This window comes from Hyperolius riggenbachi, chromosome 4 (assembly GCF_040937935.1).
Source record: "Hyperolius riggenbachi isolate aHypRig1 chromosome 4, aHypRig1.pri, whole genome shotgun sequence".
In the NCBI taxonomy this organism is placed as follows: domain Eukaryota; kingdom Metazoa; phylum Chordata; class Amphibia; order Anura; family Hyperoliidae; genus Hyperolius; species Hyperolius riggenbachi.
The window spans coordinates 108,414,482-108,431,909 of record NC_090649.1 but is presented as its reverse complement, the minus strand read 5'-3'; the positions used below and the strand labels follow the sequence as shown (position 1 = coordinate 108,431,909).

The window sequence follows — 17,428 nt, the reverse complement described above, 5'->3', positions numbered from 1 at the left end:
AAGCATTTACTATTGCTTTTCATTAGCTATAACACTAATTTGGTGTTTTGTTTTTTTTAAATAAGATTTATGAATTTCTAAAACTCTAAATTTGTTATTCTTGGTTAAGTATATGAAGCCTGAGTACCCCTGGAACCATCAGAAGTACCCCCTGGGGTACGCGTACCGCACGTTGAGAACCTATGCTTTAAAGGACTCCTGAGGTGAAATAAAAAAAACAATGTTTAATTACCAAGGGCTTCTTCCAGCCTCTAGATGTCTTCTTAGTCCCTCACTGCAGCACTGGTGCTCCCTGCTGTAATGTGTACCCTTCTGCGCATACGCGGGCCCGCGCGGCCATGCCCACATCATTGGGCGCATACTGCGCCTGCACAGACTAACATGCCCTGTGTGGGCAGGTTGGCTTGATAAAGAGAGAAGGCTCCTCTTGAAACATAGTCTCTGCTTGCCCTATTTGCTGTATCTTCACTGATTTGTGCTGGTATTGCTGGTTTTATAGACAGTGCTGGGTCCTGTCTCTTCGCACTGCTATTATTGTGCATTATTACGATCCCTGGCAATCATTCTCACTGGAAGTATCTGTGCAGTCAGGTTTTAGGAAAGGAAAAGACGCCACATATATATAAAAATGTTTATTGAGCTTGAACAAAAGCAACATTGTCAGTTTACAAAATACAGTAAAGTGCAATAGAACATATTTGGTATATGAATGCTGCTAACAGTTACTGTCACAAGAAAGCACAAAATCCACTATCAAGCAATCCTGGGGAACAGCCAGGGAGGGGGGATTATGGGTAGGAGAGCAAACAGCATCACCGGGCTATGTAACTAAAGTGTAACCCTGCCCATAGAGATCAGCAGGCAGTTACCTGTGCAGGTATGAAGTGATGCCATCAAGACATTCTGACATCAGACGTCTGTATATAGAGGGTTTAGCCCAGCCCAGTGCTACACATTTTAGTGTCTATGCCGGGGAGCTGGTAGATGTTGCCAGTATTAGTAGACTCTGGGTAATTCCTTACTATGACTGGTAATCTAGTGGATTTGGGGTCAGTGGATTGTTGGCTAAGCCGGGTGGCGAATATCTTATCTGTGGCCAGACAAACAAGAGCTAGGTCTGTGTGGCACATAATTTAGCTATTGTTTAAAGCAATCAGCCATAAGGGGATGCCAATCTTGTGATGGAGACATTTTGCTATTACAACCACGGAATGTGACCATTCATCAGTTGTTCCAGTTGCTCTGATGAATGGGGAAATGATCATTGTAACCTACATGTGTTACACTACACACTATTACACTATATCATAGAATGTACAGGTGCTACTCAGACACGCTGACCAGATTCCAGACAACAGTTTCCGAGGGTTGACCAGGGTTGGAGGCTACTGCCCATGCTGGGGCCTGTCCGCATGCCTCTTCAATCGCGGTTCCATGGCTGTGAGCTTTCTGCGCTTGTGAATTTCCCAAAGACATAAACTGCGCATGGGCAAAATGCTCCCTGCCACGGGAGTGCAAACGAGACGGTGCACAGATGGGCCCGCGCATGCACAATAGCCAGCTCTTTCAGGGTGGACAGGTGCACCCCGGAGAGGATCGGAAGAGCATCGGGAGACCTGGTAGACTCCCGGGCCTCCCCACTAGCTCAGTATTCCTTTAAAGTGTACTGCAGACAAAAATGTATTTATTAATTTTAGTGCAGAGTAAGCTTGAAGCCCTATAAGGGTTGTATTGCTGTCTGTAGTCCTGATTAGGGCATTTCACTTTTTGGCCCTTAATTAATTCACTTAGTTCCTAAGAGATCATATTTCTCCTGTTAAACATTACTTTTCAGCAGAGTGAGCCGGGTCTCAGCATTTAAAGGGAATCTGAAGTGAAAATAAACTTATGATCTAATGAATTGTATGTGTAGTAAAGCTAAGAAATTGAACATTAGTAACAAAGGAAAGAGTCTCGTATTGTTTCTAGTACAGGAAGAGTAAAAAATAAACTTCAGTTGTTATCTATGCAAAAGAGCTTCTCTGAGCTCTCCGACCCAACTTGGGTCAGAGACAGTCCTATTTTCTGAAGCACTTATACATCAAAGAAACAGTGAAAAACTTCAGATAAAGTTTTACTGCAGGGTAGTTCAAATGGGGCATTTGCTCTGCTCTATTTCATAGTTTAAAATAAAAAAAAAAACCTATATGACTGAAAATAAAAATATGAGACCATTTTCTTTGCTACTAATGATCTATTAATTATCGTGTATTCCACATACAATTCATTATTATATCATACGTTTTTTTTTCTCTTCAGTGTCACTTTAACTGTTGTGACCTTACAAGGAGTAAGGAGAAATCTCCCCAACAATGACACAGACAGCAGTGAAAACTGAACAGCCATTCTATACATTTACCACTCCATCTAATACTGAAATTAAGTGTTGGCTGTTCCAAACTGCAGTAAGATTTTACAGTATATTTAGAAAAACTCGCAGCTTTACCATTTTACTCCATATAACCTAATATTAAAATGATCATGTTTAACTGTAAAAAAATTCAGCTATTAAATAAATATGTATAAACAAAAATAGCTTAAAAAAGCACATAAATTAAGCTTTCAGTCCTAAATGGTGAAGCTGATACAATATCGGTGAGCGGCCTGTAGGGGGCAGTCCAGCTGTGGCCTTGCACAGAAGATGTGTCTTCTGTCTCTCATGGCATTATCTGAGCAGTGGTTGCTGTTGTGGATGGAAACCAGGTAGACGTCACAGGCTAGAAAAGAGCAAGAAGCATTAAAGGTGTGAAACCAAACTTGATGTGTGATGTTCTGAAGACATTTGTGTTATTGTGTATTTTCCCAGAAATGCAGGATGTCAGGTTGAGGTTTTGTCACATAGCAGATGAGCAAGGCAGTACAAACTAAATACCTCATCACTTTCCAGACACCATCAGCCATAAGACCCCACCGTTCTAACATGACTTTTTAATTGTCCTTCTCTTCAAGACTATTAAAGGAGAGCTGTAGTAAGAGGTATATGGAGGCTGCCATATTTATTTCCTTTTAAACCATACCAGTTGCCGGGCAGCCCAGCTGATCTATTTGGCTGAAGAAGTGTCTGAATCACACCAGGAACAAGCATGCAGCTAATCTTGTCATATCTGTCAAAATTGTCAGAAACACCTGATCTGCTGCATGCTTGTTCGGGGCCTATGGCTGAAAGTATTAGAGGCAGAGGAATAGCAGGATAGCCAGGCAACTGGTCTTGCTTAAAAGGAAACAAATATGGCAGCCTCCATATACCTCTCACTACAGTTCTCCTTTAAGTATTATAATAAATGTTTTTTTGTATTTCTCACTGTTAACTACTGGTGGGATACTAACAACAGTCATGATAGGCTGCCATTCAGTAAGGAGGTGTGGCTGAAATGGGGAGAATAGTCAGAACCTCTCTGCTATATGGACCATGCCACTGTGGTCTCCACAGGGGAGTGTTGTTCTGCCTGCCTGCCTACATTGACAGTTAAGGGGTAATTGTGAAAGTGTATGTACACTTTCACAATTTCCCGCCGATATACAGCAGATTCAATCACTGTGATTGAATTTGCTGTGAAATCGTTGCGCAAATGCTGACGGAACGATCGATTTCCATCCGAAATCAATCGTTCCCTTTGATCTGTCTGCGCTGAAGATTTTGCTCGATCGCCGGCGGGTCAGGAGTGCGTCGATAGCGGCATTTGAATGTCCGACGACCGACGCTAGCGGCAATACATTAACTGTTCTGCCAGTGCATGTCCCCGCTGTCCCTTCTCCGTGCTGGGCTCCGGCTGGCTTCACTTACTTCCTGTCGGGGGAAGTTTAAACAGTAGAGCGCCCTCTACTGTTTAAACTTCTCCCGACAGGAAGTGAATTGAAGCTGGAGCCCTGGAGCCCAGAGCGGAGAAGAGACAGCGGAGACCGGGGGACTTGTGCCGTCCGGATCAGGTAATGCATGCACGGGGGGCTGCGGCAGCTCCACAGATCGTGAACCGGTTTCATAGTGAAATCGATTCAAAATCCGTTTGCAGTGCAGGCAGCCAATAGATCCCTCTTTGATCAGATTTGATCACAGAGGGATCTATCTGCTGGTCGATCTGGTGGCAATCGACCAGTGTATGGTAGCTTTTACTCTGTCATGATTGGTCTATCCAAAATGTCACTCGTTGCCTACAATACAAATGAGCATTCATGCTTAACAGAAAATAAATTGCTACTAGTTTTATTACATCCTGTGTAAATTTGCTCTTATACATTTGTGCAAATGGGTTCTTATTAGTTTTATCAGGTACTGTATAAAATCACAATATGTAGTTACTAGTTTTATCAGGTACTATAACATTGCAATGTTTATGTTTTTATCAGCTACTTCCAAGGTCATTAACAGGCCCTAAAGTTAGGTAAATACCTTAAATGAACAACAATACATGACAAATTACAATGTGTAATTATTTATTTAACTGAATATTTTATTTAAGACTAAGGTAGCCTGCAATTTTTGGCAGTGTTCTAAGTTTTCTTGTATTTGTGACTTTTCATTTCTGAATCTTCTTTGGTTTTGTGCATTTTTTATGCATATTTTCAAAATTAAATTTTTCATTGACTTGCATTGTATACGAATTGCATTCCTGTTGTGAAAAGTGCCAATCATTTTTTTTTTTTGTAGAAAATTTGTTTTCGACACACGTCAAATGCGATGCCATTGACTTGCATTAGATGTACCACGAACAAGGATGACTAAATACGTAAATTTCACAAAAATTATGTTATGTGTGAAAAAGGCCAAAAATACCGGAAAGGGCCAGTAAAAATGCAGGAGCAGCTTGAGAAATACTATGTAGATCCTTGCCACTTCCACATGAATTAGGAATGTAATAGTAATAGCAGTAGGGTGCTGATAATCAAATGCACTTTATTAACTGATTATAAGCAAGTGTGAACACTCCTATAAAAAAAGTTTTGGCAGTTTGCTGGTCTGGACTATTTAGCTAACACAACGCCAAGGAGGAAAGACATCAGCAATGATCTTAGAGAAGCAATTGTTGCTGTTTATCAATCTGGAAAGGGTTCTTAGGCCATTTCCAAGCAACTTCAAGTCCATCATTCTACAGCGAGAGAGAGTGGAAAACATTCAAGACAGTTGTCAGTGGATGCCCCAGCAAATTTAGCCTGTGCAATAATCAGAGAATTTGCAAAATATTTGAGCCACATATCATACTGTACAAACCTTAGTTAGCATGTTAAAGTTCATGACAGTATAATTAGAAAAAGTCTTAATATAATAAGTATGTCTGAAAGGTTTGTCAGGAGATAACCCTTTCTAAAAAGAACATGGCAGCTTGGCTAAAGTTTGCAAAGTTACATCTGAACAAGTCTCAAGATTTTTGGAACAAGGTCCTTTGGACAAAGAAGACCAAAGTGGAGATGTTTTGCCACAATGCACAGCACCACTTTTGGCGAAAATCAAACGAATATCAGCACAAACAACTGATACCAATAGTTAAGCATGGTGGCGGAGGGGCCTGTTTTGCAGCTACTGCACCTGGGTACCTTGACATGACTTAGTTTACTATGTATGTCTCTCTATACCACAGTGTTCTAGAGTCAAACGTGAAGCCGTCTGTTCAATGCCTAAAGCTTGACCAAACACGAGTCAAACAACAGGACAACGATATCAAGCATATGAGCAAATCTGGCCCAAAAAGCAAAGAATCAGCCCAGTTAAATTACAGACCTCAACACCCCATGGTGTATCAGTTTTATTTTTTGTTAAATAGATAATGACATGGTAGAATCTGTTGTGTGTTGTTTCTAATGCCTGAGGTATATCTAAATTATTTTAGAACCTGCTAGGAAAAGGATGATGTTTTTATTACAGTCCTGATGTGAATAACTTTAGAATAAAAAAAGAGCACATTCTTTTCTCCATGCACTCCTTCTATTTTTACCAGTACTGTGTATGTAATGCTGTTGGTTTTGTCAGATTCTGTATAAATGTGGTCTTGCCAGATTTAGATTCAGCTATTGTATAAATTATACAGCCTATGAACAGTTTGTTACATCAGAATGATTCTGATAGGTGAAAAGCATAAAAGCCTACAGTAGCTTCGTATGTGGTCAGTATGGGACTTTCCCATATGTGACCACTGTGGGGCTTTCCAGACTTGTGTGTCAAGTCAGTTATCATAACCTCATCATCAAATCCAACAACTTCTCTAGCTGGTCTGCTAAATATTGAAGAAATAGCTTACTGAAGTCCCTGAGGGAGTATTACAGCTTATTGACAATCAGATCTGTTTCCAGGAAAAAAACCTATTTTGGAATTAAAGGCCCCTAACAAAATAGAACAATATCCATGTACACCAGTGGCGTACCTAGGGCATTTGACACCTGGTGCTGGGTATGATAGACACCCCCCTCCCCTGAAAAGAAAGGAGCGAATACGGCACACTAAGTGTGCCACATCAGGTAATGTCAGATATAGGTGCCACCAGTACAGGTAATATAGTTGCCCCAGTAAAGGTAGCATAGTTGCCCTAGTAGTATAGTTGCCCCCAGTATAGGTAGTATAGTTGCCCTCAGTGAAGCTAGTATAGTTGCCCCCAGTGTATGTAGTTTACTTGCACCCAGAATAGCTAGTAGAGTTGCCCCCAGTATAGTTGCCCCCAGTGAAGCTAGTTGCCCCCAGTGAAGTTAGTATGGTTGCCCCAGTATAGCTAGTATAGTTGCCCCAGTAAACTTAGTTTAAATGCCCCCAGTATAGCTAGTTTAGTTGCCCCCAGTATAGCTAGTACAGTTGCCCCCAGTATAGCTAGTTTAGTTGCCCCCAGTATAGCTAGTACAGTTGCCCCCAGTATAGCTAGTTTAGTTGCCCCCAGTATAGCTAGTACAGTTGCCCCCAGTGTAGCTAGTACAGTTGCCCCCAGTATAGCTAGTACAGTTGCCCCCAGTATAGCTAGTTTAGTTGCCCCCAGTATAACTTGTACATTTGCACCCAGTATAGCTTGTACAGTTGCACCCAGTGTAGCTAGTATAGTTGCCCCAGTAAAGCTAGTATAGTTGCCCCCAGTATAGATGCCCCAGGAAGGATAAACAGCGCTAGAAGGAGGGGCAGAGGGGACAGTGATGGGGAGGGGGGCCAGGACTCCCCCCTCCCTCACCTGGGACCCCTCCTTCTGCCTCTCTCCCGCTCCATAGATTACTGGAAAGGGCAGGCTCGGCAGGAGGCGTGCAGAGAATTACTGACCTCACTTCCCCGTTCGTCACAGATCTCCGCCTTCAATGCCACCCACTGTGCTTCCGCTAATCAGGAAACACAGGCGGCATTGAAGATGGAGACATGCGATGACATGACGCTGCGCTCCGGTGCTTGGAATGCGGAAGTGAGGTGAGTAATTCTCCGCACGCCTCCCGCTGAGCCTGCACTTGCCGGTAATCTATGGAGGGGGAGAGAGGCAGAAGGAGGGGTCCCAGGTGAGGGAGGGGGGTTATGGCCCCCTCCCCGCCGCTGTCCCCACTGCCCCTCCTTCTAACGCTGCTTCCCCCTCCTGCTCTGCTGCTGTGGGGGGTCGTGGTGACACCCCCTCTAGCTGTCAGTCACCCTGTGGGCCACGCCCCCCTGCGCTCTATGGTAGGAACGCCACTGATGTACACATCTTTATTACAGACACTTAGCACATGCTTTGCGTGTTATAACATGTACATTGTTTCATAAGCTGGTCAATTGCTTTGGAACATGTATGATTTCAATTGCATTACCTAGCAAGCCACCATAGACATTGCGTTAGGATAACACAGTGTGTTACAATGCAGAGGTGTGAACATTCCTATACAATTGTATGAGCAGTGTATTCACATGTGATATTGCATTGTGGTATTGTGCAACACAATGAGCCCTTAAAATGAATGTCAACTGAAAAAAACAAAACAGACACTCACCTATGGGAAGAGAAGGCTCTGGGTCCTATAGAGCAGAGTTCCCCAACCCTGTCCTCAAGGCCCACGACAGTACATGTTTTGCAGGAAACCACAAACATTCACAGGTGAGGTAATTAGTGTCTAAGCAGAGCTGATAAACTACCTCTGTGGATTTCCACAAAACATGCACTGTTGGTGGGCCTTGAGGACAGGGTTGGGGAACACTGCTTAGAGCCTTCCCGCTCCTCTCACTGTCCCCTCATTCCAGCGCTGTTACCCTCCTTAGCAGCAATCGGTCGAATACTGCTCTGTGCCACTGCGGGAGGCTTCAGATGTCTTCGAGAGCCCAAGTGCTCCAGAACACAGGTGGCTCAGTACTGCGCCTGCACAATCATGGCCTCACGCATGCGCAGTACAAAGCAGTCCATCTTCGGTAGCACTCAGGCTCCCAAAGACTTCCAAAGCCTCCCATGGTGACCGATTGACAGCGCTGGAACGAGGGGACTGGGAGAGGAGTGGGAAGGCTCTATAGGACCCAGAGCCCTCCCTCTCAATAGGTAAGTATCCGTTTGTTTGTTTTTAAATTTCAGTTGACATTAGCTTTAAAGAGGAACTGTAGTGAAAATAACATAATTAATAAAATTGCTTATTTTTACAATATTCATTGATACGTTATTTAGTCAGTCATTGTCCATTATAAAATCTTTCCTCTTCCTTATTAACATTTAAAAATTTACTACTGGTGGTTATATTTAGTTATATAGTTCTGCCAGGTGATCTGTAAGGAATGTTTGTTTCTGAGAGTTCTACGTCTGCACAGAGGGAGATATCCCTTGCTTGGCAGTTGGAAAAAGTTATTTCCAACACAATGTTATTTTCCACAATGCAACAAGGTTCACAGACAGAAAACTGTCAGGACCTTGGTCATGACAACACACTGAGGGAGGGGGTGCACCCCAATATTAGCCATACAGACCCCCCTGAAGACCTATAAGAGAAAAGGTAAAGATTTATGGGAAAGGGGGTATCAGCTACTGACCGGGATGAAGTTAGTTCCTGATTGACCAAGTTTTCCCGTCTGAACCACGCAATCTATTTGACCAATTTCAACTGAAATTCGGTTCAATCATCAAACTATGGAACGGCCTACATTAATTTCTAGCAGATTAAATCAGAGTGATTGAATTGGCTGGATTTAGTGGGAAAAATTGATACGTGTATGACCAACTTTATTCTCTCAAGCCTTCCAGTCGCACTACGCATAACTTAGTCACATGCACGATTGCAGGACTTCACCAGGGCTGCCCCTACTCTCTGGAACTCGCTCTCACCAGCCGTCAGACTCGCCGCCACCTTTAATACCTTCAAACAAGCTCTCAAGACTCACCTCTTCATGCTTGCATACCCCCCTACACCAGCACCATAATATGTCTATTAGACACCCTCTCAAAAGATACACCTATTGTCTCCACCCCCACCCCTTAGATTATAAGCCTCTGGCAGGGCCCTCCTCCCTAGAGTTTCCAGCTTGATTATGCAATCTTACTGACATCACCCCTCTTGTGGACTAGAACAGTCTCTATTTTGACCTATGACACTGTATTGTTATCAAATAATTTGCATGATCTTGTTTTGTTGTGAGTTTCCGTATGTTCTACCTTGTATGTTAACCCATTCATCTATTGTGCAGCGCTGCGTAATATGTTGGCGCTTTATAAATACAATAAATAATAATAATAATTATTCCAAGTAAAATTTCAATTTTACGTAAATAGGACTGTGCCAATAGCAGTAGGGGTGACTTCAGCTGATTATACAATGTACCAATGCTTGTAGCAATCAGATGTTAGAATACATTTTTGCACACAGCAAATGATGATAATAGGATACAGGACACACATACAATAATACATTCTTTTGCAATAGATATCCTTTAACCATTCAAGAAGTAAACAGCAATTTTTACAAGAAAAACCTGTATTTAGTCATTCTGTGACTCAGCAATGCACTCTCACCAGGGACAGGTAAGCAGTTTCGCTCTCTTATAGTTGTGCAATACTTTGTTATAAACACCTGCTCTGTAGCTATATAAGTTCTCTATTTCTTGCAGTGGTGTTGGGGCCCCATAGCAAAACTTTCATTGGGCCCTCAGATGTAGGCACTCTTAAAGGGGAACTTCAGCCTAAACAAACATACCGTCATTAAGTTACATTAGCTATGTTAATTAAAATAGATAGGTAATATAATCTCTTACCCTCCTTGTTTTAAAAGAACAGGCACATGTTTGTGATTTCATGGGGGCTGCCATCTTTGTCATGGGGGGCAGCCATCTGTTTGGTTGAAAGGAGGTGACAGGGAGCATGAGACACAGTTCCAACTGTCTTGTGTCGTGATCACCCCTCCTAGGCTTCAAATCTCAAATTCAAAATTATAAAAAACAAGTTTGCGCCAAAACAGCAGAAGGAGAACCACAATATCAGAAATCTCATCATGCTTTGCACAGCAATAAGGGGAAAAATGCCTGGGCAGATTTCTTTGAGGGGGAAGAGCTAAGCTGCGGTGCAGCTAAAAATGAAGATTGGGTAAGAAAAACAAAGTTCTGATGCTGTGAAACTGTTAAAGAAACACCAAGCCTTTTCAGTGCTGCTGAGTAGATTTTTAGTCTGGAGGTTCACTTTAAGGAATGCAACCTGTTCCTACCCTATAGATATGAGTTAACTGGGAAATTTACATTATCATGCAATCAAACATTTCACATAGTTAACGGGCACTGAGACAAAGTCTGGATGGAGAAACACAAAAAAGTTAATGGTGAATACATTAAGTACCATCTAGGCCCCTCTGCTCCAGGGCCCCATAGCAGATGCTATAGCTATTGCTACACCCCTGACTTTTTGAATGTTTATGCTCTGGCTCATTTACTGACCAGCTGCTGATATAAAAGTCCTACGGGGGCCCTACCCTGACTCATCTTTCTACGTTATTGTTACTTCAAGTGGTATAAAACTCAACATTTCTTATTTGCTCTAAAGGATTCTTTAAAGCAAAAATGTACAACCAGAAAAAACACTGGTAGCAGAACAGAATTTAAACAGTTAAACACAGCACTATCTTCTTCAGTGGGAAGCTAAGCGCTGTTGCGGAACTTGAAGAGGTGATTACAATAGAAGTTGTTAAAGTGAACAAGACAGAAGAAAAACATAGGGAAATGCACCCTGTATGTGTTTAGAGAGTTTAGCCTGTCTAATTCCCCATCATTTGTATCTAATCACAAGTTGTAATTTGATCTCTTCCCCGTGTCACATGACTGCCATGGCAAAGATGGAAGAAAAGCTCATTTAAAAGCACAGAATGTTAACATTATGTCTGCTTCCATGAATAAGGAAGCAGGACCGGTTCTAGATTTTTTTCCACCTGAGGCAAACTTGTGAGGCTGCTACCCCTGCCCCCAGGTAGTAACATTTCCCCCAGTATAGGTAGCCTGGAGGGGGTAGCTGCCAGGAAGGGGGAGCAGCGTGCACAGCGGTGGGGAGGGGGATCAGACCCCCTCCCTCACCTTGGGCTCCCCCCGACTGTGCTCCCCCTCCAGCTATTTTACCAGCATTAAATGTAATCAGCGAGCCGGCCGGGCAGCAATGACTCACCTCCCTTCTTCCATTCCAGCGCAGCGTTCCACCGCTCACCTCACTTCCTGCAATGCCGCCCACTGGTCACTAGTCTACCGTTACTAGTCTATGGCTACCTCTGCAGCCCCAGAGCCACTGCATGGTCAGGTGTGTTGTGTTATCCACCATATGCAGATAGCAGTTCCTTTATTATTCAAGGATTGCTGTGAACCTGAGGTTAGGATATATAATCATGTGAGGTAAATCAGACCTTAGAGTGCAATTTTATGTTCCTACTTACCAATGGCATGTTATTTTTCTTCTTGTTCTGTTTCTTTCCACCTTTTCCTCTCTTTTCTCCCTTGCCACCTTTTTTGCCTTTTCCACTCCTGGGTAGTTGAAATGTTCCATTGCTTAACACTTTCACTTTTTTCTGTGCCCATTTAGCTCTGGGGTCAACACAGAAGGACTCACTCTTCTTAGTGTGGAATCTAAAGGAATAAACAAGCAAAGACCATGAAATAGATGGGAAGAGGATCGTGAGATAATGTTAACGTGTATAGCACAGACTACGAACAGCAGGCTGAAGCACACAGCACTCCAGAATATGTTTCTCTGTAATGGTATCTTCACAAGCTCAGTGAATGAGCAATGTTTTTACTCAGTGTGGACAGTGGGTTCCTCCAATATGTTTGCAAACTACGTCTTAGGGAACCTGAGGTGAGAAGGATGTTTATTTACAGCAAGTTGCCTGGCTATTCTGCTGATCCTGTGTCTCTTATAACTTTAGCCATAACCCTGAACAAGCATGAAGGTCAGGTGCTCTCTGCTCTAACTGAACTGGATTAGCCATATGCTGGTTTCAGGTGTCTGATTGACACTGGCAATGCCAGAAGATCAGCAGGACTGCCAGGCAACTGGTAAAGTTTAAAAGGAAATAAATACAGTAAGACCCCCAGAATCCAGGACAGGCAGGGATGGCCTGATGCCAGACACACATGCTTGCCGGTTGCTTGAACTGGCAATACAAGTACTACCTCCCTACCCCTGGAGAAGCAGGGAATACTCACTGAACCTCCGACTACCTTCTTCTATGCAGCTTTCCAGCATCCTCAGTGTACGGCTCCCGGCGTGTCACCTGACACACATAGGGTCACGTGACAAGAGCCATGCATGGACACTGGAAAGCCGCTTGGAGGTGCAGGATTTGCTGAAGAAGGCGGCCGGACAATCAGTTAGTAAATCTTGCTTTCAAAAGCCCCATAACATTAGCCCCATTATTCCCTCAGGCATGCCGGTTAGTTGAGACTTCCAGTTGCCTGAGTTCGGGGATAACAGGTACATTGCTGTATGTTGTAAAAGTCCAAAAGTGTCAGAACTGCTTTTTTGGATTTCTCACCATTGTGCACTTTGCACCATTCTGTCAATTTCTAATATATTCATCAAATGTGAGAGTATTGTATGTGCATGTGATGGAGACATAGCACACATTTCAGGACTGAAAGAAAGGCATTTTGGCCTATAGGAACACTGTGGTATACTTGCTCAATGCTGCAGTCATGTTACATGCCGGAAATAGCTGCTGCTGTTGTGGGGTTGAGGCATTATTTTGAGAAAATGTTGTTTTTGCAGATAACCAGTGATAAGCAGTTTCTTGCTGCTGGTACTTCTTTCCTCCTACGTCTCTGACTCCCCACTATATGTTCCCTGGCGTCTCTCTTCTTCCTTCGCCTTCTTCTACCTCATAAATCTGCTTGAAGTGTTAGTATACGTAAACCTAAGCCTAGCTTAAATATATTATAATGGGTATACAGTATTACTTTGGGTGAACAGGAACATTAAGTGAGGGGAATACGGAGGCAGTCATTTGAATTCTTTAAAAACAATGCCGGTTGCCTGACGTCTGTGCTGATGCAATGCCCTTAATACTTTAGCATAGCTCCCAATTGTCCCTCTTTTGGAGGCACAGTCCCTCTTTGGGAACCAAACACCTCTGTCCCTCTTTCTTCCCCATGTGTCCCTCTTTCAGGACTGATATACAGATCTTTGTAAATATATGTATTTTTCTACTGAAAAAAAATGTCTTTTATATGCGGTACTCTAAATGTTATTTATATCCTTTAAATTGTTATATTTCTTTATATTCAAATGTTAATATGAAGGAAAATGAACCAGGATAGAAAGGACCAGTGTGATTTGAATGATAAAACAACATATTTTTCCTATGAAATCTTTATGGTTTGTGTGACTAGGGGTGTGTTGGGCGTGTGTGGCAGGGGTGTGGCCTAAGTGTCCCTCTTCCTTATCTCCAAATGTTGGGAGGTACGCTTTAGGTCACTGGCCCAGAATGAGCATGCAGACTAGATGTTATGACTCTGGTCTGACTCCACTGGCTGCATGGTTGTTGCAGGTGTGGGTCACAGAACCCACTAAAACCTAAAGCTAAGCATGACAGCCAGGCAACTGGCAGTGTTTGTAAGGGAGTGAAGATGGCAGCCTCTGTATTCCTCTCACTTCATGTAGACTTACATCATGCAGATACTTTGTACTCTGTACTGTCACTTTTTCCATCATCCCTAAGCACTTGTTTCCATCTGAACAGTGCATGCAATGCAGGTGGTTGTCGACTCGTGACGCATGGTACTGTGTTGCAATGTGATTTCCCCGCTGTGCATGTAATGCAGCCAGGTGTTGGGATTCTGCAGTGAACCTCAATGCATGGATGGGGACACTCTATGCACTTCTGATGTCCCTGCAGATCGCATCACTGCACATGGCTGAAAACACGATCAGCAACGGGCAAATGGAAGCAAGGCCCCAGGCCTGAATTCTGCATAGGCCACTGCCTAGGGTGGCTGTTGCCCAGAGTGTGTGATTAATAACAGATCCATGCTATTGTGTCTTTTACACTATAGGGTGCCTAATAGCCTTAACTTGCTTCAATCATATTCATTCATCTTGTAATTAAATGCAATGCTAGAGAGTAGTACATGCACTGTTCATGGCAAATTGGCGATGTAGTTAAAGAAACATTTAGCATTAATACTCACATGACAGCATAAACACATTGGTTAAGTGGAGATTGGATCTTGAAATCTGTTATGGAATGACCTTTCAGCTGTGCTCGAGATACTGCAGTACAGCAAGTCACCTGGACTCTGATGGGTCTCCGGTCTGCAATGTGAAATCAAGCAGTCGTTAATGGGGAGGTCTGTGGGTCACTAGAAATGGTTAACACACTTGTTTCCATTCTGTGTTGTCAGCCTAGTTATTCAGATTACATCCGGCTTGCTATTCCTGCTGCAGGCGAATGCCTAACGCCTTGCCCTTAAAATAAATGTTTACAGCAAACCCGTGACTTTTACGAACACAAAAGTCAGATACTTACCTTGCTGGTAAGACTCTGGATCCTTCAGAGGCTTCCCCGTCCTCCTTGAGACCACCGCTGGATGCCCGGATCCCCTGTAAGTTTGTGGCCAGGCTTCCGTTTTGTGAGCCGGTGTGACCACACTGTTCAGGTGCAGGACTGCTCACTCCTGTGCAGTAGCATGGAGTCGCTTGTGTGTAGTGGATTAAGCACATGCTGAGCCACCATGCACCTGTGCAGTGTGACCATATTACCATCGACAAGCCCTTTTTGAGGTGTTGGGGGTCCTAGCACTGGAACTGAGAGATAGAGGGGAATGGGGAGGCATATGGATTATCCAGAGGCATCCCTCTACTAAGGTGAGTATCTTACATTTGCATTTTAAAAGCACAGGTACCCTTTAAGTTTTGGAAGTCTAAATTTATGAAGGGAGTCATGCAGGTGAATGTAGTTTACTCCACAAAGGGAGCAGAAACACACACAGAAAGGTAAAATAAAATGAATGGCGCAGCAGATATGTCTGCCCCCTCTCTGACTCTGTCCTACAGATTATTGTGGAGTTTGACTTTGTATTCGGTCCACTTTCCGTGCTTTAGATCTGCTGTGTCGATTTTCCACTGTTAAAGAATTTTACCACCATCCATTTATTTACAGTGCAATGCTCATTGCAACTTTTAGATTTGCTTTAGATAAAGTTATAAAGGCAAGCGGACCTAAAATGTTGCACACCAGACAAGGAAAAAAACACATAGTTTCTGAGAAATTCACTGTGTGTGTGTTTAGAGAGATAAGCCTGTCTAATTAACCCTTATCAGCTAGTAATCAACATGTGTTAATCAGGGCTATCAGCTAAGCTGTGCCACTGTGTGAAACACTGAAGGTTAAACACTTGAGGTTAACCCTTTCTGTGCTCCCAGTAATGTCCAGGAAGTAAATACTTTTATTGTAGGAGTTCTATAAGTTGTAATGAAGAAATGTTTTTCTTTAAAGGTTATTAGTTTAGGTCCACTTTGAAAATATAATTTCTGCTTGAATCCCCATGGGAAAAATGTCACCTTACTTCTTGTTCCAGTAACCATTGTTACTGAGAACAGAAAATGCATAATCACTGGCCATTGGGGTCATACATAGACATAACATCCTACATATCCTTTATTGGGAAATTGAATGAAAGGTTATTAGGTTTTTTTGCTGTCTGGGTCCCATTTTGCAATATACCCTCACTTCGTATACCTGTGGCTTTGTTTACTGAGAATAAGAAGTGAGGAGGAAGCTGAACAATGAGAATTTAAACAGCAATTCTTATCATTTTCGATTTTTAAAGCGCCAACATATTCTGTGGCACTGTGAACTAGTAAGAAACAAAAATGGGGTACATAATAATACAGACAATGGTGTACACCAAATATAGACACTGGGTATAAAACACAGAATTAGTAATTTTATTCACAAACGTAACATGATGAATACAAAATTTCAAGGCACAAAAGGGTGAGCCCTGCCCTCCCTTACAATCAAAAGGAATGGTGGGAAGAAGGAAGGGGGGGGGGGGGGGGCTCACTCTGATTGAAGTTCTAACTTTAATAGGTAAAAGTCCCTGCAGTAATTCTTATTAGCCCACTCACTATGTATACACCCACCAATCTCACTGTCCGCTATTTCAGATGATGAAGAGTTATAGCTGCTGATCTCTGATTGGTTATCACATTTCAGTGAATGCTCATTTTGCCTTCATAAACTAGGTAAGCTGGTAGTATTTATTTTATTTATTTAGTATTGCTGAAATTTTTCGCAACTCTTGACACAGTATGTAGTCTTGTCAAAATCTAATCCCTATCATAGTTCCTATTACAGGCCAATTTAGGGGGAAGTCAATTAACTTGTTTGTATATTTTTAGAATAATTATGGCATTATTTGTAGAACATCTACTCAGAAACATATAATGTTTTTTACACTTTTTTTTTTTTTTTAGTTTTGTCAAGTTTTCAATAGCAAGCATGAAGTAAGCAGGGCAATACTTACAGTCAATCAGCGTTTTCTCTGAACACAGGATGCCGGAGCAGAGATATGTGACCACAAGCAGCAGAACGCTGGACAGATGGCTGGGTGGGAGCATCTTCCTGTCCTGACCACTAACAACAACTGATTATGTGCAGCACGCTGCATTGTTACATATAGTCTCTGCAGATTCTATACACCTCCCAGAGGGGGAGGAGTCATACTCGACTGTTGATGAATGGAAAGTAGAAGTTAGGAAAATCCCCAGGTGATTCTGTTGCTTTCTCAATCCCTCCTCAGCTAAAGAAGCTACTACTCAACTAAAACTATCGCCCAATTAATATCAGGTATTGCAGTACATTTTCAAACATTCTGTTTTGTTTATATCTGATTTCAAATATAGTTTCAAACAGCTTTTTCTGCCTCTGAAAAGGTTGTGTCTTAAAATTTAGCACTTCTACAAGGCAGTGGCTTAGTTACAGACCTTGGGGCGTCAATGTGGAATTTGGACCCGCCCCTCAC

At 42.6% G+C, this 17,428-nt stretch overlaps 1 protein-coding gene across 1 annotated transcript; it reads right to left on the bottom strand.

Moving 5' to 3' along the window:
* Positions 1–619: 619 nt before the first annotated feature.
* LOC137570445 (C-C motif chemokine 20-like) lies at positions 620–17,038 on the bottom strand. Its single transcript, XM_068279114.1, has 4 exons — positions 16,931–17,038; positions 14,591–14,714; positions 11,842–12,031; positions 620–2,756 (listed from the first exon to the last, which is right to left on the bottom strand). Exons 1-4 carry the CDS (start codon positions 17,022–17,024, stop codon positions 2,697–2,699), a joined length of 468 nt encoding a protein of 155 aa, XP_068135215.1. The 5' UTR covers positions 17,025–17,038; the 3' UTR covers positions 620–2,696.
* Between the last annotated feature and the right edge of the window lie 390 nt (positions 17,039–17,428).